This window comes from Lagenorhynchus albirostris, chromosome 19 (genome assembly GCF_949774975.1).
Source record: "Lagenorhynchus albirostris chromosome 19, mLagAlb1.1, whole genome shotgun sequence".
Lineage (NCBI taxonomy): Eukaryota > Metazoa > Chordata > Mammalia > Artiodactyla > Delphinidae > Lagenorhynchus > Lagenorhynchus albirostris.
The window spans coordinates 49,333,249-49,361,166 of record NC_083113.1 but is presented as its reverse complement, the minus strand read 5'-3'; the positions used below and the strand labels follow the sequence as shown (position 1 = coordinate 49,361,166).

The 27,918-nt window shown below is 38.6% G+C and overlaps 1 protein-coding gene across 7 annotated transcripts in view; it reads right to left on the bottom strand.

Moving 5' to 3' along the window:
• Window positions 1-7,891: 7,891 nt before the first annotated feature.
• The window catches only part of CNTNAP4 (contactin associated protein family member 4), a 259,350-nt gene continuing 239,323 nt past the window's right edge, over window positions 7,892-27,918 (bottom strand). For 6 of the 7 annotated variants that reach the window (XM_060130067.1, XM_060130073.1, XM_060130071.1 and 3 more), the window contains 6 exons: window positions 26,339-26,563; window positions 24,915-25,048; window positions 23,986-24,073; window positions 13,803-14,021; window positions 13,400-13,471; window positions 7,892-8,085 (listed from right to left, as the gene is read on the bottom strand). In XM_060130067.1, the coding sequence (XP_059986050.1) occupies window positions 7,892-8,085; window positions 13,400-13,471; window positions 13,803-14,021; window positions 23,986-24,073; window positions 24,915-25,048; window positions 26,339-26,563 (932 nt within the window). The remainder of the gene's footprint in view (window positions 8,086-13,399; window positions 13,472-13,802; window positions 14,022-23,985; window positions 24,074-24,914; window positions 25,049-26,338; window positions 26,564-27,918) is intronic. The other variant, XM_060130070.1, reaches the window with a different exon arrangement.

Genomic DNA, 27,918 nt, shown 5'->3' with positions numbered 1-27,918 from the left:
TAGAAATTGCTCAAAGAACATTTTAGAGGCATTTTATCACCATATTGATTTCATACATCACGAAATTTCAAACATGATAAGGTCGAAGTGCACTAAATTCTGCTAAGAAAGTCGACAGGAAATATGAGAGATTTTCTTTCTCTTATACAAATTACAGGTTGAAGAAGGATGTGTGGACATGTGACACCATTCAGAAACTATCATCAGTATTGTCACCACTATAGTTCTTAATAGTTGAAATTAGTTTGGTCAGTGTTTGTTTTAGTTTCTGATTTTTTTTTCTCAGTATGATACGATGTGGTGTTTTGTTATATTTGGTTTATTTTCCTTCATAGAACTACAATACTTTTCCAGAAAATGTCATTCTACAATAATTTATTTGGTGCCATAGACTTCTACTAAGCAAAGTTTGTCAGGTATCTTAAGCAAATGAAAAAAAATCACTGCAAAGAGTCTCTTACTCATCCTAGTCATTTGTAACCATCGTCTTTTAATATGTATTTTGGAAGAACAGGTCATTTGACTGCTCAATTAAAAAATTAATTTGTTCCTTAGGGAGGACGGGAGGGAGGCTCAGGAGGGAGGGGATATGGGGATATGTGTATACTTATAGCTGGTTCACTTTGTTGTATAACAGAAACTGACACAACATTGTAGAGCAATTATATGCCAATAAAGACATAAACAAAAAGAATAAAAACATGAAAAAAAATTAATTTTTTCCTGTTGAAAATATAGAGAAACACAAATTCATTCACAGAAATGTAATTTATCAGAAAGTTTCTCACACGAACAGCTTGGAAGCAGATATGTTAGTTCAATGGGCACGAAGCCATGTCTAGGATCAGCACATTGAAAAGGAACATTATTTTATTACGAGCAAACACAAATTAGTCTGGCATGACACAAGGAATTATAATAAGAACTGGTCTTGCTAGTTTGTGGCTTGATAAAATAGATATTACTAATTTAATGACTTTTCGAAACATAATGGTTAGAGCTCCTAAGAGGCATGTGAAGACAATGAGTAAGTCAAGTTGTGAGAATTTCCAATCTTTTCTCAGGAGGAGAAGGAGGTTAGAGCCAAGGGAAGGATCCCAGAGTCCATTCCGGCTAGAGTCACTATTTGTATTGCAGCCATACATGCAAAGTGAGACAAATTTATGCAAAGAAATGGACCAGACATTCTATACCTAACACAGGAAATATGGGGACAGACAGTGCTCTGGTCTCCCAAGCACTTTACACAGAGAAGCATAAAGGACACCTGAATATAGGTAGAAACCTAGAAAAGTTCAAACAAAAAGGATCTGGAGTAAAGGATATTTAGCTAGTTGGATGAAGAAAAATACAGTAAATGGGGGTGTGGTAGGCAAAACAGAAACAGACTCACAGATATAGAAAACAAACTAGTGGTTCCCAGTGGCGAGAGGGAAGGGGGTGGGTAGGCTTCAGTGGGTTCTAGAGGCAGCCTTTTCCACACTGGAGAATAGAACTGTGACCATACATTGGGTAACATAAAAGTCCTCTAGTTTTGAATGGGGCTCAGAGCAAGCAACGGTTTTACAGTGGGTCCAGACAGTAGACAAGTGGTCCTGCCTCTTGGACCATATAACTCTGTAGACCCTATGCTCTTCGTGGTATCATTGATGGAAGAAGATGCCATGCAGACTTCACCGGCAGTCACCAATGGGAATAATACACTGCAGAACTTCAAGATTTGGAAGCAATGCCATGTCATCTGCAGCAGAGAAATACCCAACTCTCTAAAAAAATCCCCTGGCATGCTACCGAGCCCTGCTAGAGATGAAAAGCCTCACACTGGGACATCAAGTGTGGTCAAAATTGTCCATAATGATCTGGGTTCTGTCAGAATCACCAAGTTACAACGTTAGCAGGATGGCCAGCATAACTACAAAGTGGTGCATCTGGGATCAAGCATTAGTAGGCACAAGCCGTCTGCACAGGCACTAGCCCGGACCCCCATGTTCTCCACTGATCTTCCCTGGCACGTTTCCCTGGGCTCACACTTAGGGCTGCATGAATGGTCCCTTATTACCAACTGCTGAAGAAGGTAAAACAGTGAACTTGGTGCATGGATGGGATGATTTACAATGTGGGTGAAGCTGCAATTGAAAGGTAGCACCGCTACAGAGTCCCAATCAGGACAGCATAGATAGACAGTGGCGAGGAGAGACCCACCCAATGAATAGAACTTTTGGATGGTGGCCCCAGTCACTCACTTGGTATGAAAGAAATGGCCCAAGGTTATACTATATATGGACTTACAGGCAGTAATTTGGTCAGTTTGTCAGGACCTAGGAGATTTGGAAGATCAGAGACAAGGAGGTCTGAGGTAGAAGCATGTGGATGGACCTATGGGTAGGTGGGCATGAATGTCAAGATCTTTGCCCACCAGAAAGCTTATGCTGCTGTGGAATACTCACTAACAACCAAGTAGACAGAAGGACTTAGCCAGTTGGTATCAACCACTCAATCACTGACCACTGAAGTGCTAGTACAATGGGTGTATGAGCAGAGTAGCCACGGAGGTAGGAATGGAAGCAATGCATCCTAAGCAGATTAGCTCCCATCCATCAGGACTGTTGTCACTACTACCACTCCTGAGTGTTCAAATGGTCAGCAGCAGAGACCCGCACTCATTCCCCACAAAGATTCCCCTCTACAAGGACACCAGTTTTGCGGCCAGCTGACTACATCAGATCTTTTCTACCCTGAAATGGACAGAGATTACCTTTGATTAGCATCATTACTTATTTCAGGTATGGGCTGCCTTTACTGTCTGCAAGGCATCAGCCAACACCACCTTTTGAGTGTCTATGAAGAGCTTCTGATGGTGTGATATGGAAGGACCAGCATATCCCACAGTATCTGATCGCTCTCACACACCCTTTGCTGTAACGCGGATCTTTAGCTAGTGCAGTGTCAACGTGGGAGGTCATGTCAGGGGGAACTGTCCTGATCGGTAATAATAGACAGAGCTGCTGTTACGCTATGGGGGCAGGAAGAATATGTTTGGCAGGTAGATACCCCTTTGACCAATTTAATGGTAAATGCAAAAGTACAGCAGCTGCAGCCTGGAAAGGTTATACTAGACACGGGTTCCAACTCTTTGCAGAGTTGTCAGCTCGCCATATGGGAGTCTGGTATGGGTTGTAGAGGAGGGAGGGAATGAGTCCCAGTTCATTCTCCTGTTACAGTCTCCTGTTACAGCATGTAATTAAGAAACATGGAGATAGCTAAAAAGAGACAGCTAAAGGAGCTGAAGGTGATACGGCAGGGGATATGGCAATGGAGAGCTATTCTTCCTTGTAAGAGTTCTTGTATTGAATACTCTTTAAATTTTAATGAGACCCCCTGCAGGGGCAGGGTCTGTGGTCTGTTCTACCCTCTTTCCTGGTGTAAGTTTCCCCAGGGCAACAAGGCCCACCAGAGTCCTGAAGGAGCTGCTCCCAGAACTCACAGGAAGCAGGTGGGTCTGAGAAGCACAGGGTGGACCCTCAGGGATGGTACACTGTGCCACCCAGATCCCCCAGATGCGGAGGAGGTCTATCCTCCCTCTTCAGGAACTACCTAAGCTGAAGAGAGCTGTTTGTCCAAGTTCATGCCCTGGTCACCAAGCAGTCAATACCCAATGCCTGGATGATACAGGAGTAAAAATGTCCAGCTCTCTCACCCCAATTCACGACATCTTTAATGGACCACATCAACAGGGTTGGCTGAGTCTCTGTTGTGATTGTACCAACTTCTCCATCTGCCCCATTTTCCCCAACAGATGCTGATCTCTACAATATTCCCTAATAGATTTCCTTCACGATAATCTCTGTCTTAAGACTTTGCTTCCCAGGGAACCCAGCCTGTTACAGCATATAATCAAGAAACATGGAGATAGCTAAAAAGAAACAGCTAAAGGAGCTGAAAGTGATACGGCAGAGGATGTGGCAACAGAGCTATTTCTCCTTGTAAGACTTCTTGTATTGAATACTATTTAAATTTTAAAATATATGCATGTATTTTTTAAATTTAACATTATAAATAGGGAAAAGAATAAAAAAATGATTTCACCTGAGAAGCCATTATAATTGTGGGTCAGGCTGTTTTCCATCCCATTTTATTTGCATTTGCAAATCTTCAAAGCCAGGCTCCAGGGAAGCTATTGATACATCAAAAGTCCAAGTCTCTTACCACATTATATGCAAAATGTTCATATTCCCTTGCTCCTCACGTCGTATTCTTTCTCGTGCGCATGTGCTCACTCGCACACAATCCTAACACACAGTCGGCTGCTAAATTTTTTCTTCCCTGTTATCACTCTCCATCATCCCAACTTTGGAAAAGTAGAAGGCAAGCAGGACTTACTGAATGCATCTGTAAAATTGCATTATTTAGTTAGATTCGTCATTTAGTTGATACATGGATTGGAAAGGCAAACAATCAACTACACACTTTAATATGAGATGTGTCATCTTCTATCATGAGGAAAACATTTGAGGACTCAGTCAGATCTAACTCATATTGAATATTTCACAAAGACGATATGTGTTTCGATTAAAATGATCTTTCCTAGAGTCAAGAACCATAAGCCTAATAAATATTTTTTTTTAAAGAAAAATCTGTCAACAGCCACGACCTACCAAATAACGGTTTATGTTCATTTAAAAAGGATATGGAAAAGATCTAGAACTATAGGTCATTCTGGACCAAAAGGATACCAAGATCCTTTCTACACCACTAAATAATTTTCAAAACTCCAGGTCTTAAAGGCACTAATGATCAGCAAAATGTGGAGTGAAAATGAAATTCTTGTCACAGCTTCGTCGCTTATTATATACGACTACATGTCCCCTTGGGAATATAACCTCACAGATAGGAGTCTCAGACCTTTCATCTGTAAAACTGAGCTGTTCACACTAATATATCAGTGACGGCCAGCTGCACAACGGACTCTGTCGCCAGGCTCTGTTATAGATGAAGGACAATACCATCTGATGAAAGGTAATTTGAACACTTGACTTCTGTCTGGTTGGTTGTCTAGATAAAGCTTCTCCTTCTGGTTGCTGTCTTTAACTTACCGTCTGAAGAATTTATTAAATTTGCTTTAAAGAGCCACACTTGGGAAAGGATTTTAAAAAATGGAACTGTTTCCTAGAGTGGACATGGTTTCTACAAAATTAAGACGTCATTTTCCACGCGTGACCCTCATTTCATACGCCACCCTCACTCCACTTTATTTGCATATTGCACATCTGGATTTAATGAGATTTGGGACATGTTAATTGCATATTGTTTTCATTTTTTTCACTTGAAATCACCACTAAAGAATTTTTAAACTTTTATATTACATCAGCGTGTGCTATATTCTTACGTATAATCCTGTGCATCTATACAGGACTCACTGTATAGACGAGCCAAGTTCTTGGCAGAAGTAAAAGGATATCACCCAATTTAAATATAAAATAACCTTTCAGCAAACAACTGCTAACAGTCAAATCATTGTTCTTTGGCAAAACTTAAAATCTATTTTAACTTCCTTTACTTGTTACAATCAGTAAACATCTTTCTATTTTCTCTTTCATTTCTGAGTCCAGTTAAAAGGAAAAATTATAAATGCAGCTTTTGTTAACAATTCATAATAATCACGGGGTGTACCAAAAGGTTCAGAAAAACCCACGAACACCAGTAAAGAAGGCATACATCTACGCATCTTTTTACTGTTTTGAGAAAAAAACATCCAGTATAATTCCCTCATTTTAAACTTTTATACAACATCTCAAAATATATTCTGCATTTTACTTCAAAAGTGCATTTTATTAAGAAAAAAGAAGGAACAGATTACAAATCAGGGAATGCAAGTCATGGCATATGATGTATCAGTGCGTTTTGATGCTATAATGTTGCAGTTCCTAGCCGGCAGACCACAGAGTACTGCGGGGCTTCACCATCTATAATCCTGTTTACATTCCAGCTCCCAACCAGGTTAAAGCTGCTACTAAATAACAAGAACACGTGTGAAAGATTCAGAGCTGTTACAGTGTTTGTATTCAGCTCTGCATTAAATGAAAACTACCATTTTCATGTTCAATCCTTTGGTAGCTACCACAAGCCTTTCAGCAACAACAAAAATGCCATTTATCCATATAGGTCCTTCCTAAACTACTGTTAATTCATATCCTTGAGATTTAGTCGGGCATTTACAGAAACATCAAAATGGATATAGTGCTGTGAGAAAAGACAGGCAGGTTTTGTAAGGAGAGTCAAGAAGGAAAACAAAGAAAAATATGTTTAATTTACATATTTCCAAATTGTTCTGGTGTGAACGAACGAAGGAATCCAGTTTTTCCTTGGAAGACACCTGTAAAGTGTGAGTGTAAATTCCAAAGTGCCTCTGCTATACAATTGGCTTGTGGAATTCAAAGATAGCTACATGCAAGCATCTTGTTTACATGGCCTCAAGGGTAATTATTGCAAGTTTCATAAAGTTATTGATAATTATTTGAACTTCTGTTAGGTATATATCTCCTAATCAAAATGAACTAGTTAGTAAGTTATGTTGATTTTTGGTTCTTTTTGAGAAATACACCCCATCATCGTAAATGAGAAGTGACTAGAACGACAGACTTAGAATATGACATGTAATATGCCATCACCCCTTAGGAGGAGCATTCTTGAATAACTCTACTGGATTTGAAAAAAGGGGGCGTGGTGCAGCTTATATTTCAAAAAGTACGTCCTGGATGTCAGTGCACAGCAAAATATATGCCTGAAGCGGGGGGGGATACAGTTTAGAATGAAGAATGGAGCTCTACACTTCAAATGTCTCTTTTTTCTACTACATAAGAAGATGCTCCATGGACTACAGTAAAGGGAGATCAAAGAAAAGTGGGTGATAAACTTTAGGAAAATAGAAATAGAAACCTATAAAGAAAACTGACATAAGGTTTGGGGGAAAATATTCTCGGAAGTATATTTCATTTGACATATTACAGTTGTAAATAAAAACAATTCTTTGAAGTGTTAAGAATTGTGTTTTTTATATCAACGAGTTTACGTGCCAACATTTCACACTCTTTGGGAAACTGGCATTACCCAGGGTCTTAACTGCTGCTGATACCGAACCATGAGAGCAAGTTAAACAGAAAAGTGTTAAAGGCAAGACATCACATACTGATGAGCAATGCACTTTGTAGGTCTTGTTACATATGAATTGCATGTTCAGAGCTGGAGCCTGACACTCAAAACCTAAAGTTTTCAAAATCATTGAGAAGAGTCAAATAGAAAAAGAGCAATACAAACAAACCAGTGACAACAAAACATATTTCAACACTACTGATAAATTGTATTGAATGCAATACAGAGAAAAGCAAAGGGGTTTATATACTTTTGGCCACTGAAGATGCAAACACCAGCCAAACAGGATCTTAGAAGCATTTCCAGGTCTATGAATAACACCATGGGGACACTAAAGCAAACACAGAATATGTTCTCAAATAAAGTAAGGTCATTATAGTCCGATTTTGACTTTTACCTCTCACACAACTTAGGTATCACTTATGGCTGAGAGGCCAGGGCTACACTTTTCACATTGAAAACCTGTAGCTCTCAAGTGGGTTAAACTTCTGTTTCAGATCATATCAGAACAGTTGGAAATTAATATCAATATCTAAAACTCCTTGTTATATAGAATGACCGCTGTGGGAAGTATGTCACTGGATGAGGCCTCCTGGAGCTGTCTCGAGTCTGGACATGGCAACATGGCAGTGCTGCAAATCCATTGCCTGTACATTCAATGTAAGAACTGTTGTTTGTCCCTTGAGAGCCCCTGGCTATTCAATCAGACTGCTGTAATTATAAGGTAAATCACTGCTGCCAATCAGAAGAAGTATTCTTTCTGATTTTCACGGACTGCATTTTGTGTCTTAAGCTCACTTTTCAAAACAGCCTCAGCACTGTCTACATTCTCTGACCTTTTTGCCTCATTTCTTCTGTATAACCTTTTCTGCTGATAAATGCGGACAGCTATGGCAGTGATGCACAGCAAGATAAAGATCACAACAGCTATCAAACCTGGTGAGAGAAGAGAAAAGAAATACACAATCAGAATTGTTGTCCATGCAGAAACTGTAGACTTCACTGTGCAAGAAGTCATCATAAAATTATTTTCTACTGAAATCAAGCATCTAATATATATAAATTGGAAATATCAATTTCAAACCAATATCAAAACCTTAGGTATTTCTGGATCAAGTGGTATCAAAATATGTTGTTTACTTCTGAGTTCTATCAGTCTTGTAGGTTCCCCTTCATTTACTCTGAACGCATATTATATTGGATTCATTCAGTGCATTTATATATACAATATGTTAATAACACAAGGTATTACCTACATGACTCTAAGACCATGGGGTCACTTCACATTAATACCCAGACAAGTTTTAATTATTTTGAAATTATAGAGTAATAGTAACATCATAAAATAATCAAATGTGTTTTTAATACTTAAATATGTAAACATTTTTTATTATTTATTTTATTTTATTATCGTTATTATTTTTGGCTTCACCATGCGGCATGTGGGATCTTAGTTCCCCGACCAGGGATAACCCACGCTCCCTGCAGGGGAAGCATGGAGTCTTAACCACTGGACCTCCAGGGAAGTCTCTGTAAACATTTTTTAATTGAAGTATAGTTGATTTACAATGTTGTGTTAGCTTAAGGTGCACAGCACAATGATTCAGTTATACATATATACATATACATATATATCTATTTTTTTCAGATTCCTTTCCCTTATAGGTTATTCCAAAATATTGAGTCTAGGTCCCTGGGTAAACAGTATGTCCTTGTTGTTTCTCTATTTTATATACAGTAGTGTGTATAGATTGATCCCAATCTCCTAATTTATCCCCTTAAATGTAAACACTTTAATGAACTTGATTATCAATAATTTGTTATATTGTTAAATAAATAGCAGGAACAAGTTATGTATACGAATAATCTTGACTAATGAAATATATCGATACGAATACATAGAGTAATTATATCTATATGAGGAATATTGATTTTTTGAAACACCTGATTGTAAATAAAAAATTGGTGGTAAATAAAAAATTGGTGGTAAATAAAAAATACCACAACTGTTAGCGATGCCAAATGGTTACCAATCCTGGCATTACGTTAAGTCAGTCTTCTTCAAAGTGTGATCTATGAATCCCTGGTGGTTCCCGGGACACTGTGAGGGGTCCACAGGGTCAAAACTATTCATAATAACTCTAAGATGCCTTTTTCACTGTGTTGTAATATCCACTGATAGGACAAAACAAGGTTAGGTCAACTTCTTGGTACCTTGGCATGAATTAAGACAAGGCCACCAAACTTTAAAAGTGGTCACTGAATTCATAAAGTAGAAAGCAGGCATTGCACTACCAGATTCATTTAAGAATATCCTTGATGAAGCACTAAAAATTACACATTTTACCAAATCATGACCTTTGGCCGTAAGTCCTTCTAACATTTTGTGTGATGACATGGGAAGTATTTGTAAAGTACTTCTACTGTAGCGTGAAGTATGATGGTTGTCTCCAGGAAGAACGCTAGCGTGAACATCTGAGTTGAGTTGTGAACTGAACTAGCTGCTTTTTCCTTTAAAGAACACCGTTTTTACTTGAAAGGATGACTGACAGATAAACTATGGTTGTTTTAACTGGGATATCTGGCAGACATTTTCTTTAAAATGAAGTAAATCTGTCACTTCAAGAAAAACAGGGCTTCCCTGGGGGCGCAGTGGTTAAGAATCTGCCCGCCAATGCAGGGGACACGGGCTCAAGCCCTGGTCCGGGAAGATCCCACCTGCCGCAGAACAACTAAGCCCATGCACCACAACTACTGAGCCTGTGTGCCACAGCTGTTGAGGCCCACGTGCCTGGAGCCCATGCTTCATGGGGGGGCACCACAATGAGGGGGTCCCCGCACTGCAGTGGCGACTGGCCCCCGCTCGCGAGCCCACGCACAGCAACGAAGACCCAATGCAGCCAAAAATAAATAAATAAAAATTTTAAAATTTATTAAAAAGAAAAGAAAGAAAAGAAAAACAACTGACAAGGTAGGATGCCAATGATAAAGCCAAGTTTTCAAATGAAAAATAGAATTTGGAAAACTGTTGTCTGTCACCATGAGTTTGAGAGTTCCCTTGTACTTAGACTCTTCTGATGAAATCAGTGGAGGTACTAATATAGTGTTTTCAGACGAAAATAGGTACAATGAAAACATGTGATGTGGATGGAGTCTCATATCATAAAACAAGGACTCTTCCTCCTAGTTTAAATTAGGTATAAACAACTCTAACAAATCCAACTGAAGCCAAAACTTTGAAAGTCCTCATCAGTCACAGTGGATTTCACAGCACATGATCTGATGGGCAGATTCACCACAGCCAATCATAATATTGCCAGGGGCTAAGCCGATTTTAGGTGAGGTCAGCCTCACCTGAAAGGGACAGAAATTCCTTGTTGACAGATCCAACATAAACCTGGTAACTAAATTCTGTACCGTACTTGAAATCTGAAGAATTTACTAATGGATACGATTTTTCATGGTTGGTCATATTAATAAAGAATAATTTAAATCAGAGGATCCATTTGATGTTATATATTTTGCCTTTCATCTTAGAAAAGTAATCAGTTGAGCTGCTATAAATATTTCTGTTGTCTGGTTGTAGGCCTCTAGTTTAAAGAAAGAGATTCTGAACAATTTCAGTGTGGAAAGCTGATGAAGTAGATAGAGAGGGCAGGCTACTGCAGGCCCAGGCAGGACGCCCAGACAGTCAAAATCACGGCTGGACTCTGGAAATGGTTTGCTCCATGCATGTGATTTCCCTTTTAACTGGAGACAGTGTTATGTCAGGGTTTCTCATGTCCACGGAAAACCTTGATCTAACCTGTTACACAAAAAAAAAAAAAAAGAAGAAGAAAAAGGATACTCTAAATGACATATGGCCATCTACAGCACTCTGTGACACTGCCAACTGGTGAATGTGTTTTTATGAGGAAATTATGTAGCTTTCTGTCTAAATCTGAGCATTCATATCTGTGTATTCTGGCCAGAGACCCTCTACAGTGTCTGAGTCATCAGTTTTAAATATCTTATTAAATCAATTTTCCCATCTCACACTGTTTATTTATTTACTGTTTGTAACTGAAGAAAAAGATTACCTAAAATGTAAAACACGGGGGAATTAGCCAGTTGGAAACTACTTAAATGGATTAATTATTGTTACACAGTGGGTGCAATTTATGAGTAACGCAACAACAAGTGAAGAACTCTACCACAACGCTAGCAGGAGCAACAAGCTACAGAACAGTATTCTGTGATTTAGCTGAGAAACTGGGCGTGACCCCAGGAGAGGCCTTCCGGGCTTAGATGGCCACGACCAGCTGCTCTGCTCCTGAAGCTCAGTCTGCAATGATCAAAAGCAGACACTCCTGGATCTGTGGACCCTGGCGAGACCCCGAGCAGCAAATCTTCCATAATTCTTGCTCTGCTCTGTGCACTTGAGTCAAGTGAGAATTTCACAGGTCACCTATTAGTTGTTTCCATTATGTGTTCCATCCCAACATACAATGACTTACAAACAATATTCTAAAGATTAAATACTTGCTGTAACATTAGCTTGACTATACAATAACTATTTATATCTAAATCTGTATATTTATCTCCCTATATCCTGACTATATATCTATACTAGTTAAATGCACAGAAAAAGCACCGTTATGAGACTGAGACAATTTGTTTGACTAGGAATCCCAACAAGTTGCAATGTTGAGCACATTTTAAATGCTATAACTTCAAATGAGTTTTTACCATAGATTGTATTAATACTATATTGATATATTTATTGTAGACATGCAGTTATTAACTACTCTTCTAACAGGGTTTTAGTTTTTGTTTTTCACTTTCATTCATGACTAAATGAGGAACCTATTTTATGCATCTTTAATTTATACCTCATTAATTTGATAAAAAGTAAAGCAACTGAAAAAGCAATGGGGATGTTAATATTCTCACAAAGATTTGACCAGTACTCTTCTCTGTCTAAAGAAAATTCTAAGTTCTTAAAGGAAGTCAGTGTCTACATGAGTAAGGGTGTAAAAAATAGCACCAAATGAATCAGGTATAAAGCCCACATAAGTTGCTCAAGTATACGACTAATCACGTTACCTGGCAATATATTGATAATAAAGTAATTGTTTACTTTTTATGTCCATATCATATGCAGAGTATGGAGGAAAGGTGAGCCACTTAACATTTCAATAATCTGATTAATAACATTCTTAAGACCATTAATCAGGAAGGAAAAGGTTTATGTAGGGGGTTGGTTTTGAGTAAATTATGTCTCAGAGAATATGCTGTTTTACTGCCAGGAAGATATATTTAAAACTTTTTGTGTTAATTTTGCAATATAAAATAAGTATTGGGACTTCCCTGGTGGTGCAGTGGTTAAAAATCCTCCTGCTAATGCAGGGGACATGGGTTCGATCCCTGGTCCGGGAAGATCCCACATGCCGTGGAGCAACTAAGCCCGTGTGCCACAACTGCTGAGCCTGTGCTCTAGAGCCCGTGAGCCACATCTACTGAGACCTCGTGCCACAGCTACTGAAGCCTGTGTGCCTAGAGCCCGTGCTCTGCAACAAGAGAAGCCACCGCAATGAGAAGCCCATGCACCGCAACAAAGAGTAGCCTCCGCTCGCCGCAACTAGAGAAAGCCCGCGCGCAGCAACGAAGACCCAACACAGCCAAAAATAAATAAATAAATTAAAAAATAATAATAAAGTAAGTATGAACCACCCTTATTCCATTAGTTTTGTATTTGATAAAATGCCAATAAAAATGTAATATTCACTGAGAGGAGCATCTAAACCATGGAAATATACACCTTGATTAAGCATTAAGGCAACATTAAATATATGCTTCTAATGTTAATCTCAGGTTTTTCCTACTTCTTACATAAACCCTTGCAGAAGCAGTGATGTGTCCAAGAAGGCAAAAAATGACACTTCCTCAAATCCAGTCAGAACACCCTAGGGAATGGAGATGGCCATTATCAAGCTAAATGATATTCATTAGTATCATAGTGTAACAACCATTCTTTGAGTGTGATGTTTCAGTGAATTATAAATTATTTACACTGAAACTCTCCAAGGAAGCTGGGAATTCAGGATGACTCTATAAGACAATCCAGTACAAATAATAAAGCACCCCACTGACCTCAGGATTCACTGCCTAACTCTTGGGCCATGTGTAGGTTCTCCACAGACAGCTTCTCTAGTGCTAACTACCTCATCATTAGCAATGCTAGGAAGAGCTCGCTCATGCTTTCTACTACCTCCAATTACTGCAGAGTCACTCTTGATTGTGTTAGTGACGGGTTCTCTGTCATCTCTTGTTCCAGAATGATCTGCAGTTAAAGGACAGAAAAGGGGTAAGAGGGGGATATTGGTGAGTAAAAAGAAGAAATGTTTAAAAATTCATAAACTTTTAAAACCAGAACAGAATTATAGAGGTCAGTGTGGGATGTCTGCAATTTTAACCTTAAGCAATGCCCACATGCAATGGTCCACAGGAATAACGAATTGAGAATCTAGGAGAGAAATGGGCAAGGACTGAAAATTAAACAAAACCAATTTCAAGAAACCATCTTGAGAACACAGAGTCCCAGCATTAAAAGATTTTAATATCCAGTGGACAAGCTGTGTTTGGGACTGGGTAAAAGAAGAGCCATAGGCCACCTGCAAAGGAGTGTGTCCTCTCCCTTGATGTGGCATCGGTGCCAGCCTGGGCCACACAGCTGGACTCCGTCACGTGTCCTGAGATGGTGATGGGGGCTGGGCGGCTGCGGTGCAGAGCGGCCTTCAGCGGGACCACGTGGCTGACCTGCACAGCAGAGAGACAGCCCAGGAAGCCCTGTGCACCTGCCAGTGCCGTCTCCTGGTCCACGTCACTGTGTTCTGTGAAGCCAAAGAAACACCACAGGATTGATGACAGTGAAGGTGCAAACGGGCATTGCCACAATGGACTATTCCAAGTCTTGACAACGCAACAGCAATACATACTCAGCTGTTGAATTCCTTTTGCTTTTGTCTTTATTACAAGAGATCCATTAAATCTTTCCACAACTACTGGTGAGACATCCCAGGCTAATAAAGACAAGTTTTTAAGTATGGCTAATGAAATATACTGAGAGCTCTCTGGAAATAAAGTCTCTACAAGAATGGGTCAGATAATGAACTGATTAGGGCTCCTGCAAGATGTTATCATGTTAGAGGTTGTATCTCAAAAGCTTTCAGAGACTCTTAATTCTTCACGTACAGCAGTGAAAACTTTCATACCTCACTGACTTTTCTCCCTGTTTCACCGTCCACCTATCACTCAGACTGAGGTATGTGTGTGCCCCCTATACACAGATAACCCCCCTCCATTTTAATGAGCATTTAGTTCATATGGAACTATTGTGGGACAGAGATCGGTTTGAGTGCCAAGATATTAATTCATAATTTTACAGTGAAGAAGATATTTCACGCTTGGCAAGCATGAAATCTAAACAAGGGGAATTAATTGTAGACTTTTAACGTTCAAATGTTATCAGACTACGATGCATCCACCCATCCTACGTGACCATAAAGCAGCAAGACTACTGTCCCCTGTGCTGCACCTACCGGGACACCAACACTTGCATTTCGGTCTTTTCAAAAACTAATATAATAAATATTGAATTTACTGAATGCTTATTATACGGTAGGCAGTATTCTAAGGGATTTGCATGCTTGTGTTTAAACCTTACAGAAGCCATGAGTATCCTATTCTAGTCACACAGACAAGACCCTTTAGGTTCAGAATTTTAGTGATTTGCCTGAGGTTAACTCAGCCGTTGGCATTGTGCACTGGACTCCAGGCCTGTTGGACTCCAAAATCATAAGCTTCTTTTGTTTATAATTGACACATTCTTTCCTTCACTCCACTTATATCTTCTGCAGTGTATTTTTTTTTTTTTTTTTGGCTTGGTATCTATTCTTGAAATGACTCTGGGCAACTCTGTTCTGATTAAGCCTGTCTTGTTATATCAAGGTTTTTGAAGAACACTTCCTTCTGTCCCATTTTCATGCATGTTTTATACCTTTTTAATAAAAATACTGATTAGATGTTTAGCATCATGAATATCACACTCTAAAAAATCTGAAAATTAGACAGATTACATCACTTTCCTGTTGTGCTGGGGGATATGGTATTCAGACCCAGGTATCCTAGCTCTGGAGCCGATGTCCTTACCAGTAGGCTGTCCTGCCTCGTAGCACAAAGAGCCCTGAGAGGCTATCACTCTGCTGCTCCGTGAGCACACAGGGAACCCTCAACACCCAGCACCACATGGTTACATAGGAGGCACTTCATCAATGTGTATAAACCAAAGAACTAACTTAGTCCCCCCACACAGCAGTCACTCATTTGAATGGATGCAGATACATTCAAATATACATATTTTTAGAAAAAGACAGCATTCTTGCTTCGGAGTTTTTTGGTTTATTTTTTTACTTTAACAAGGAATAAAAAGGAATATACTTTAATAGCAATATAATCAGAACAGTGCTTTTCATATTTCTTCTACAAGGTTTAAATCCTGAATAAAATTTCTATAGACCTTAAAAAAAATCTTACACTTTGAACAACAACAAAAAAAGTAAATAGATAAAATTCACTTCTCTGGTAAAAATCTGATATGAGGCAACTTTTAAAAACCCTACACCTTTAAACTGAAAATATTTACCTATTATAAAATATTGTAGAAAAAAGCCTTAAAATCTAAAACTTAAACTAGTCTGTCAATTAATATTTGTTGTAAGAGCTAAATATACAGGCAACGCATTCCCTGCTGTTTGAGCACCTTACATTCTAGTAGGGGAGACAGACGATAAACATGAAACAGGAATGGATGAAAATTCTGAAGACTGATAATGCTATGAAGAAATAAATTAGAAAATGTGATGGAGCGTATCTGGAACAGAAATTTATCTTGATGGATTAGGTGATTCTTTGTGTGTCTATTTTAAGGATGACTCTGCACAGCCCTATTCTCTTAATCGTCTGTAGATATCTCACTCCAGCATCTTCTGGCTCTATCACTTCGTTCTTAAACTTTGTAAGATTCCCTGTGATGTAGGAATTTTTATCAGATTGTCCCTGCTGTTTATCTCCTCTCATCTATTACGCATAGACCCCGGTGGCCCATTTTAATCTGCAGACACAGGTTTTTCTTTAGCTTGGAAAATTGCATATGCTGTGCGAGCAGCTATTGTTTCACTTTCATCCTTTTTATCCTTCTGGACTGCCGAGCATTCACGTTTGGTCTCCTCTGCATATCCTTTAACTGCTTTTAATCTCCCTTCTGATTTCTTTTAGGACTTGTTTTTGTGGGTCACGTGCTTCACTCACTTGCTCTTCCAGGGATGATTTCAAGTATCCACAAAGATCATCCTTTTTTAGTCTGGAAAAATCATACTTGTAGTTCCTCTAGGTCTTTTTGCTGCTTGGCTAGAATTTCCTTACAGCGCTCTTACTTAGTTTCATTCGGGATGGGGTCTGTTTCCTTGAATAGCTTCATTCTGGTTGTTTTGGTTTCTCTCCCACTTGACTGCTGTTGAATCAAGGGTTGTATATAGGGTTGTTTTTCTCATCTGCTAGTTGATTCTCTGTCACTGCCTTCCTTAGGTGGCTGACGCCCAGAGAAGGTAGACAGCGTAGCAGCTGTCCTTGTCAGTGAAGCTGCCATCCAAATGCCCACCCAACCTCGGGATAGAGAGGACATGGTCCAAATTTCAGGATTCAGGACATCCTCACATTTCAGGTCATTCTCTCCTCGGCAAAGAGGGAACACAGAAGCACTGAGCTTTCAATGCTGCCCTTTCCCCACGGGGTCCAGGGGTCTCTGCAAGCCAAGCATTTTCCAGGAGCCACACAATTCAGGGTCTCCCTTAAGACTCTTCTAGGCTGGTCCCCAGACTCTCTTCCAACCAGAAGCAGGGAGTCTCACAACACTGTCTCACTGGCAGCCCCCAGGCACCCCACCTGGCTGCGCTAGACCGTCAACTCCCTTGTTTCAGGAAAGTCAATGGGTCGGAGCTAGAATCTGGAGAGAAAGGGAACTATGGGACTTTGCATCCATCTTCCCAGAGTTGAGTCCAGATGAAGTTAACAGCTATATTAAGTTGCTTATAAGCAGTACATAGTATCAGAGAGCTGCACTGACAACTGTGTTCATAGAGCCAGTGGACAAAAACATTTATCTTTCCTATTATCTGACTCCTGAAATGCCAACAACATGTAAGGGTTAGAGCAGCACGGGTGGGGGAATTGTAGATAAATGCCTCTTACTTCATTGAAATCCTGATAAGACAATTATGTTTGGGATGTTTCCGGTTAGAAAAATTCTTAACTGACTCAGATTTTGCAGGTGGTCTTGCCTGTTAAAAAGTTAGCCTCAACTGTATCTTCCAACCAAGGGAATGGCTTCTGCTTTTGCAAAGAAATCTACCAAAAAGAAAATAGAGTAACAAGAAAGTAAAATTCGTATGAAGCGCCTTTCTGTTTATTACGCAGAGAGAGGACTGTTTCTGGAAAGGATATGAAGTAAATGAAGAACAATTAAAACAAGAAGTGCTCCATGAAACTTCTTGTGGCTGTCAAAACAACAACAACAAAGAAAAACAAAACAAAACAAATAACTCAAAAGAAACCTAAGTAGTTTGGCCACACCTATGGAAAAGGGGCCACCTTAAAAAAGGATCTCAATGCCTTTAATCCATAAAGATAAATAAAGCTTGCCAGAAAATGGTGCAATGAATCAAAGGAGCCGTGCTAATGACCAGCAGGACATTTTTACCATCACAGGCAATTACAACAAGGATTCAACAACAACAACAGTTGGTGGAAAAGTCAAATGGCAAAGCAGACAGCAAATACTGTGTGGATAAAGGAGCAGTTTTTTTTATAAACGGTATTTATTTGCCAACCAAGCCTACTGCTCTGAGATACAACCTTGAGAACCTGATTAATGTACAAACTATTTATAGTGAGGCATCTCGGGGTAACCTGAGCTTCTCTTTTGCTTTCAGCATGACCTGTGTCACCTGAAGTGTCATCTGACTGGACATTTACAAAATCACAGTGTCCTTAAGTAACTGAATTAAACTTTCTTGTGTACCCTTTGGCTTTGAAGCAGGTTTTATATAAAATGTCCCTGAGATTGAAGTCCGTTCCTGAAGCTCTTCTGTGAGATGCCGTAGACATCCTCTTCCTTCTGACCACATACTTTATTTACATCTGGCCTAGATCTCCACTGCAAAAACCTGAGTTACTTCCTGGCTCTGCAGCCTCAGAAGAGATAAATGATCCCTATGTGGTCACTGCCTTTAAATATACCAACGCTACTGCTCACAATGAGTGAAAACATCTTCAGGCTTTTAGAAAACTCTTCTAACATAAAAAACAATCTGTAAACACAACTCAGAACTTAAGTTAATGAGTTTTGGATAAACAAAGCAAACGTAATGCAGCCTATTAATTATGGAGGAATATGAACCCAGTTTATTTGATGCAACCTGGTTCTTCCCACCATGATGTACCCACCGATTTTTGCTGTCAGTGGTCTTGCACCATTACATACCTGACATAAAAAAGTAATAAATAGTCGAACTTCACTCAGCCTCTGAATAGTAATTTTCAGTCATTTTGTAATAGGTTAAATTATATCATTATTCAAAATGTGGGCACATTTGCTATGAGAGGTTTTATGCAATTTCAAGAGTATGCAATGATCTTAATTGAGGTTTTTTTTTCATGTGGTGGAATTGTGACCCAATAAAAGCTTAATGAATTAGCAAAACAACTTTATACCTGCATATTTCCTTTGATTAATTACATAATTACATCGTAGAGAGATGTCTCTTTATATAATCTTTGAGTAAATAGGTCTCTTAAAGGAGCCGATTGAGGAATCATTCACTTTGGCCTCAGTACTTAACACATTTTGAACATGCTTAACAAAGAAACGACATCAGACTGCCTGCCTCTTCAGAAGGAAGAATAGAAAGAGAGGAATTGCTTCCTCTCTGTCCTCCAGTACTCACTTCTACAAATGAGAATGGAATGTAGGAACACTTTTTGGCTCCAATCGTCATTAACAAGCATTACTGGCAGCTATCAAGCAAGGAGGATAATTTATAGGTAACAATATCTTACTCTGATGACATGGAAACCATCTCCAACCCTCTTTTATACTTAACAGACAACACAAGCAGAATTCACATTTCACTGTCTTTCTTCTGACTAGTGCTATAGACCATCATTAGGCTGGCCGGTCCAGTATCTCTTCGCTGTGGCTGTGCCCTCTCTCCACCCCAAAGGTCCTGTATCCGTACCTCCTGTCAATTCCATCCTGTCTCTCTCACCCATCAATGCCTGGTCTTTAATAAATTCATGCACACAATAGTGTAAGTCCCTGATCATGGCTTTATTTTTTACTTATTCCTGGTACAGGTACATTTTAAAGCATGTCAGTAATTAAAGAAAGCAACAATAGCTTTCTCCTTTTCAGTTTAGAAATTATTTGAGTTTTATCATTGTATGAAGGCTTCTAGATTGTGGCAGCTGATAAATATATAATTTGGGATTTGTGACTTCGGCTTTTATCATTTAGTATTTTTTGCAGTGTAAGTTGAGCTCTGTTTTACGATGTTTGACGGCCAAGTGAAAGTGATGCAGGTGACGTCCTTGTCAAAGGCGTACACTTGCCCATCCCACCTGGAGCGTGGGATGTGCCTCTGACAGTATCCCACTGTCTACCTTATCATTTGCTCCATAGTTAATATCAGATAATACATTTCAGCGTCACGAGTGCTCTGTGCTTTTGGAACATGACACTTCAGATCGATGCTGGGGTGTCACGATGAGGAGAAAAGCTGTTTTTAAGTTTCTAGGCATGGCCAGTTCAAAATGATGTAGCTGACTGTCTGGAAACGATTAAAGCCGTCACAAGGATGAAGTCATGCTAAGTACTGAAGATGGTCTATGACATTTTAATTATTAAAATTTTCAAAAGTCAAGCTGATGAATACAAAAAAATGACTAAGTAGATTCCTTACTTTTCTTGCTCTAAACTATACTTCTCTTTTAAAACGTGCTTTTAAAATAACGCCTCCATTATCTGAAGGGACGTTTCACAATATATTTACAAAATTGCAGTGCCCTTAGGTTACCTGGCTCATGTTTTTTCCTCATGTCTGGGCTCTTAAGTGAGTTTTACATGAACGGTTCCTGACACATTGAGATTGTTCTCAAAGCTCTTCATCGGAGACTGAGTAGATGTCTTTTCCTAGCTGACTACAGACTTTATTTACATCTGGGCTAAACCTCCACTGCGGTAATCTGAGTGTACTCCCTGGCTCTATGGCCTCAGAAGAGAGAAATGATCCTCAACGGTCATCAATCACCTCTAACATACAAAAGCTACTACTCAGGATGAGTGAAAATAATCATCCAGCTTCTACTCAAATAAATCATAAAACATATGATTCTAACACATAAAAGTATCCAGATATAGAACCCAGAGTTTAATTTTATAGTGAATTTTAAATATGAAAAGCAAATTTGATGTACTTTATTGAATACAGGAGTATCTAAATCGAGCTGCTTGGCAAACAGCTGGATCATCTCACCCTGGCTCCCAACTACTGATGACTACTAATGCCGAAGTTATTAAGTCTTTAAATATTTTAAGTGTAGTAGGGAGCTAGAGATGGTTTCCATGTCATCATAGTAGAGCTTGATATTATTTCTAAAATTTACCCTCCTTTTCAACATCTGCTAGTAATGTTGATTAATAGTGACAGTAATCCAAAATTATTCCCATGATTCTTCCTAAGTTTAAGAAATGAGTACTGGAGAAAAGTGAAAGAGGGGAAGAATTTCCTTTATTTCTGGGTTTCCATCTAAAATGGCAGTGGATGGTCATATCCTTAAGTCTTTGGTTGAAAATAGGCAAATTATAACCCCTCCCAAAAAACTGGTCAATGTTTTTTTTCTGCTCCCTTAAAAGAAATATTCAGAAATTATAAAACGAAACAAGTATTTATTTTATTTTATTTATTTTTTTTTGGCTGTGCTGCCCGGCTTGCGGGATCTTAGTTCCCTGACCAGGGATTGAACCCGGGGCCCGGCAGTGAAAGTGCTGAGTCCTAACCACTGGACTGCCGGGGAAGTCCCACCGTATTTTAATTTATTTTAATTTGGAGGATAATTTGGAACTATTTTATCCCAAGCAACATAGGGTACCTTATACTCAATTAGATACACAGGAACATTTTGTATAATGATTATCTGTATGCCCACTAACCATAAATTCTGTGAGGGCAGATGCAGTGTCTTCCTTGCTGAGTGGCATTCTCTGTGTACACAACAGGTGATCACAAAGTACGTGCTAAATGAACAAGGGAGCCAAACAGAATTACAAAAATGAAAAACATAGTTGATAAGTGTGAGCACATGAGAATGTGCCTTGCAGACCTCCAACTAGATGAGAGGAATTGACCGAGGGCCCCAGCTGCTGGGCTCTGAACTCCATCCTCATACTTGGGCCAGTGCCTTGCTTCCCATGGGCTGTTCCCAGCCAACAGCTGATCATAGCAGGGACTCTAAGGCAGACCCATCCTTTGGAAACATGGGACTCCTCTGATGGATGACAGATGCATGGGCTCCCCAAAGACTGTTTAACCTTTGTTGACTGCACAGAAGTCTAGGATGCTTCTGTCTAACTTTCCCTCCCTCTCTCCTTCACCTGAAGGCAGAGCTGCATGGCATCTGATGGCTCCCCCAGTCTTGGCAAGCTCTCTCCACATGTTCTCTTTCACAAGTGTCCCCTTAATAAAATCCTCACGTGGTTAATTTTGTCTTGCCAGTGGCTTCTTGGAGGACTCTGACTAACATAATAAGAAACTTCGAGATTGAGTAACTCTCTGGAAAACTACTAGTTCCATTTTAGCATCAATTTTGCTATAAGTTAATATACCATATTACAATATAATAATATAGTACATAACATTTTGTTGTAAATTCATAAACCATACCATATGATCATAAATTTTTAGTCTCCTTTGAGTTACAAATGATTTGAATGTAATATGAGTCCTTGGCCAAGATCCACACCTTAGGTACGTACCAAACAAATTCTTACTTTTGAACTTGAATCTTAATTTTCAGCATGAGTGATATGCATTTTAATAACACTCTGTTCTTGAATGAAAACATTAACATCTTTAATTCCTCATTAATCTGCGATATTCATTATAAAAAGGGAGACAAATATTTATATAATGAATGCTATTATTCTACTGTTTGATGAATACAATCCTCCTTATAAAATGCAGATCAGTTTCCCAATTCTTTTATAATATATTTGGCTTATTTCTATTCACACAAAATATTTTCATCAGCAACTCTGGCATTAAACTTGAAGATGTTATTTCTTCAAAAATATGATTTTATCAACATTATGCATAATTGTTAGAGTTTTCTATCTTGCATTTTACATTTTTATGTAAAATGCCTCATCTCAGACCTTGCTAGACTGAGGAGCTCTTGAAATCGGGATGGGTTATAATTATCTGATCTTTTAATTACTGTAGTTGAATTTATGTAACTTATACTATGAAACTCACTTGGGATATTCCAATTAAGCTTCCAAGTGTCTAAGTAGTACTTTGCACATATTTTTTGTCTCCGCTATAGCATCCTGGAAGAACAATGCAATGGATACTTTCCCTGCTTGCTTGGAGAATAAGAGCGTACAATACTGGTGCTTATCATAGTATTAGAAAGCCTATAAATATTTACCAACTTAACTGTTAACCTTCTCAAGGGCCGATATTTTGATCATTCACCCACAGGTCTGATCAAGCATTCTCAAGATTTGGAGATTATGTACAGGGAATGCAAGAAATGGTATATCAAGGTATAAGTAACTGAAAAGGTCAAAAAAATAAAAGATTCCATCCATTATCTTGGACAAAATATTCGAGGTTAGGGTCAAATATCAAACTAGGAAGGAAAACCAGACTACAGAAAGTCTCCCACCCCCACTTTTATAACTAAAAGGAAAATCCCTTTTAAAATGTACTGCCCCTCTTTCCGTTTAGTCCTTGCTGGCAAGTATAAAAAAAGCGCACATATTTTGATGTTAAAATGGCAAGAGTATGTTTCTACTTCAGTGCTATTATCAGAAGTAACTAGTGGATAGAAATAAGAATTACAAGGCATTTAGATAGACACTGGGTTATAAGTCATTGGGTTCTAGCAGGAGTGGCTGGCCACTGCATCTCAACAAGGCAAACAGGATCCAGGCCACAACCTAAAGCATATTCACTAAGCAGCAGAAAAGCAATTGCTTCCTCCTCCATTTTCTTTTAGATCTAATCCTAGTTTTATCATTAGATGATGATTTATATATTTGACAGCTGACTGATACACAGTCTGTTATTTCTACTTTTATTTGATATTCTTGAAGTGTGAGGGCAATACCGTGTTTCATTATGCTGGACTGACGCATGGCACACGCCAGAGTGGCATTACTATCAAAGTAGCATGCTTGCTCATCTTGCAAAATGTCCCTACTCACGATTACATATACCCCTGAGAAAGTACAGCTTCTGCCTTGATTATCATTCACTTCAGAAATGAAATCATGCAAGAGATTTCTTTTGGCATGATGAATTTGCATGTGGCGTGTGTGTGTGTGTGTGTGTGTCTGTGTGTCTGTGTGTGTGTCTGTGTCTGTGTCTGTGTGTGTGTGTGTCTATGTGTCTGGCATATGACTCTTCTGGTCCATGTTTATGCATCATGATTAGGCGAAAGGCCATTCCTTTTACTTACCTAGAATCCTGCCCAGTACAAGGGATCTGACCGCACTGAGTTCTGTACCTGATGCAAGGTGGACTTGTCTCCTCGCTTTCTCATCAATCTATAAAATTGTTACATGAGGTGCAAACATCCAAACGGATGCCGTTGTTGAGAAGAGGACAGGAGGCAAAGGAAGACAAAAGAAAATGATAAAATAGGCAATAGTTAATATGGCCCCAAAGATTGAGGAAAACAAAGTTTAAAGAGTTAGCCATTTATACAAGTGAATATTATTTTCTAAACTATTTCTGTGCACCCTCAGATACCAGTGCACCCCACCTTCTATCCCCTTATATAACTTTATTTTTCTCCACTGTATAAGAAAGCCAAAATGGGGAAAACCAACAAAAAGATACAAGCTATTCTCATCTTGATATTTTTACTTAGCTGGGTATTTTCACTTGAGTCATTCAGCTAAGAAATTTTCCTCTACCTAGAGGGTTGAAATATTAGTGCTTTTCTTCAAAAGCTGGTAGAGTGAATAATTCAACTTTCTCTGCTGTAATTCACATCATTTTAAAATTTATTCTGATATTGCAATCATTAATTTCTGTGCTAGAATTATGGTTGCATGTATACCCATCTGAAGTAAACTGGTTTCATTAGAGTAGCAATGGTCTTACCAATAGCATAATATGGTAAACTAGAAAGTATTTCCCTCCTGAGTAAAGCAAAACAAATAGGAAAGTTTGGCAATTTTAAGTATCAAATATTAATAATATTTTGGACAGAATCTTATTGCTTAAAAAAACTGAACACATCTGATGGTCTATGATCTATCCAAGAGCAGCAACTGAAAGGATGTCTTTGTTTGATCTATCCATTATCCAATTTCTGCTGTAGGTCCTTCTTGCTGGGGAGCATAATTTTAACCATTGCTTCTGTTGCATTTTCTCTATTACCTCCACAAAGACCACTGCTTCTTCTCTGTTAATCTTTACGTGGTGAAGCTGTCCATCAGCCATGTTTTTGAAATCAAAGTTAACAACATCGGGTTCCTGATGTCTATTTAGCTTGTACCTGATCTGCAAACTTCCTAAAGTAGGGGGAAAAGTTATATTTTAGTTAAAATTGTATTTTAAAAACTACTTAAAAAAAATCAAGAGCCCTTTTTTGATATTAATTTCTGGGGGAAAGTTCACAGTAGTTCATTTGCATGTACACTTTCCTCATAATCCCTAGAAGTCAGTTTCCATGTGAAATTGCACTATTTTCAAAATCAAGAGCAAATATGCTGCGAATAAGCAGGCTCTTTCCTGCAAAATTTTAATTTGTCAAATATGTGATTAAGCATTTGCAAATCTCCGTACTAGCCTCTAACTTAAAAAAATAAGATTTAGTATATTATGAAGTGCCGAACTACTGTGGAATATTGCGAGAACGTTGCTTCTATCATCTCATCTTTCAAAAAAAATACATCTACCATTCCTGAAATGCAACTGATGAATGGAATTATTATAAGCAAACACTACTCACTTAATTGCCTGCAAAGATGTCAATAAATTTACTTCACAGGATATCTTCCAGTTTAACAGAGAAGATGTCCTAATATATATAGGTAAGCTTCAAGCTCAAAATGTATACAGTGAGGAGACATATACTTATTGAACAATATTATTTTTATTTTGGTGTTCAGTGACCTTGGGCCATATTTGATTTAGTTGAAATGATATATTCACATGTTTGTATGTTCGTTTGTTTTCCTCACCCAGAGGATTTACTCATAAAATTTTTATCTCTAATCCAGATAAAGGGAAGAGAACAATAACAGTAAGTGGTTTTCTGTAGCACACACGTCCTAAGCCACATACCATTACCCTGTATCGATGTACTAGCATTTCCCGTGACTACTTTATGGCCGAAAATCAGAACCAACAGATTATTTTGTGGACGTTTTCTTACACATAATGCTAGTTTGTTAACATTCTCTCAAAACTTCTCTACTTTGATTCAAAGGAAATTACTTGTTATGTACAAATAGGCATCTTATTTCAAAATGAACCACAAAACTGATACTGATACATGGAAGAGTGAAGTGATCCTAGCAATGATAAAATATAATAAATATTTTATGTACATAAATTAAAAATTCACACTGATTGTGTTAAATTACCAAAATTATAAAGCGATACAGGCATTTTAAGTGTTTTAAATAGTCCTTTTAGATTAAGCTGATAGGACAGTACTGAAAACACAAAACTGAATACACAGGACAGGCACACTTCTTTTCCTGTTTGTAGTTTGAGCAGCGGGACCATGAGAAGCATCCACATTGTTCCTGACCTAATGTTCTCACCCAGTTTTCCCTCGTCTGAACAGCACTCACCATTTTTGGCAATGATAACTGAAAGGTATTCTTTATAAAAGGAGTTGACGTAGAGCAGCAAGCTCGGGGTCCGTGTGGTGCGGAAGCTAAACTCGATCGTTTCCCTGCTTAGCCTCATGTCACCGTGAAATGAAGCCGCGTGGGAGCTGGAATTTTTACTTAGGGAGTAATTTTCTTGAAAATTGTAAATCACAGATGAGCCAGATCCAAAATAGGCAGAAATCTCTGAAATGATAAGTACATTTTACGTGAAAAAATTTAAGAAACAAGGATGTTGCCTCGGTTATACTGATACTTTGCAAATTTAAAAAGTAACTATCCAAACTTTTAAAAATCATTTTACTTACACAAGATTAATATCCTAAATTCGCACATAAACACACACACACACACACACCCCAAATAGATTTGTATAAAAGTGAAGAAGGTGGTGGGAGAGGTAACTAGCTCAGGATCCCAGAACTCTGCTTTCCTCCATTACTATACAGGGCAGGTGTTGAACGTGAGCTTCAGATGATGCTCACGGATAAATGTAGCAACATCTCCACTCCCTCAGGGCTTTAGGTTTTTTGCCTGTTTATTATTTTTACTCTCTATAGATACACGTTTGAGATACTACATAACATGTGGATGCAGAATAATATTCCTGATTACACTTAGCAAGATGAACTGGAAATCATTTAGATCCAGAAAATAAAGGCATCCTCTTATAAAGACATGAGGATGTAAAGACACAGGTCTTAGTTCTAACTTTAAACGTGAGAAGCATAGAATGGGAGCAGCAGTGATTGATTACCACAGGTTGATTTCAAACGATAACTTATTCCTGATAAAAAGTAGATGACCTGAAGAGTGCACTTTGGCCAACTTTCCATTAAATAATCTCAAAGGCTTTCATTGCAAATCAGGGACTGATTCAATTTGCAGCCAGTTTTCGTTAGCCTCCTTCAGGTAAAGGTTCAGTAGCCCAGAAACACTTAAATAAAGCAACTGGATTAAACTGGTTGACATTTTTCTATGAGGAACTATAGCAAACGTTTGTCTATTCATGGAAGTCTGTTCAGAATGCTGAGTACTACACTCAGTTCGTTCCTTCTTCCATGACACGGAGCAGTGAACAAGACCAGCTGAAAAACAGTCCACTGTTTCACTTCACCAACAGACAGTCGGCATTTCACAGAGCAAAACGACTGAGTATCTCTATTTTGTTACACATCAATACTGAATGGAAACGTTATTTATATTCCTGGAAATAATATTTGTTTGGTAAAACAACAAAGCTTCCTAAATGTCTTTGCATTGCTGACCATCTTCAAAAATAACAATAATGCTTTTAATGATTTGAAAAATGAGAACTGCCCATGGGACTGGTTGTTGACACCCATATTACTTAAGAGCATTAGCTGTAGATAGAAAAGATCAGACTGCGCAGCCAACACTCTACAACACCTAGAGGCGACTATTACAGGGTTTACCATCGATAAACACGGTGTTCAAAGAACCGCGGCAAATACTTAAGTAATGAAATGTCATTGGCATAAAAGAGGCCATTTGCCAAAAAAAATTCAGAAATGGAAATA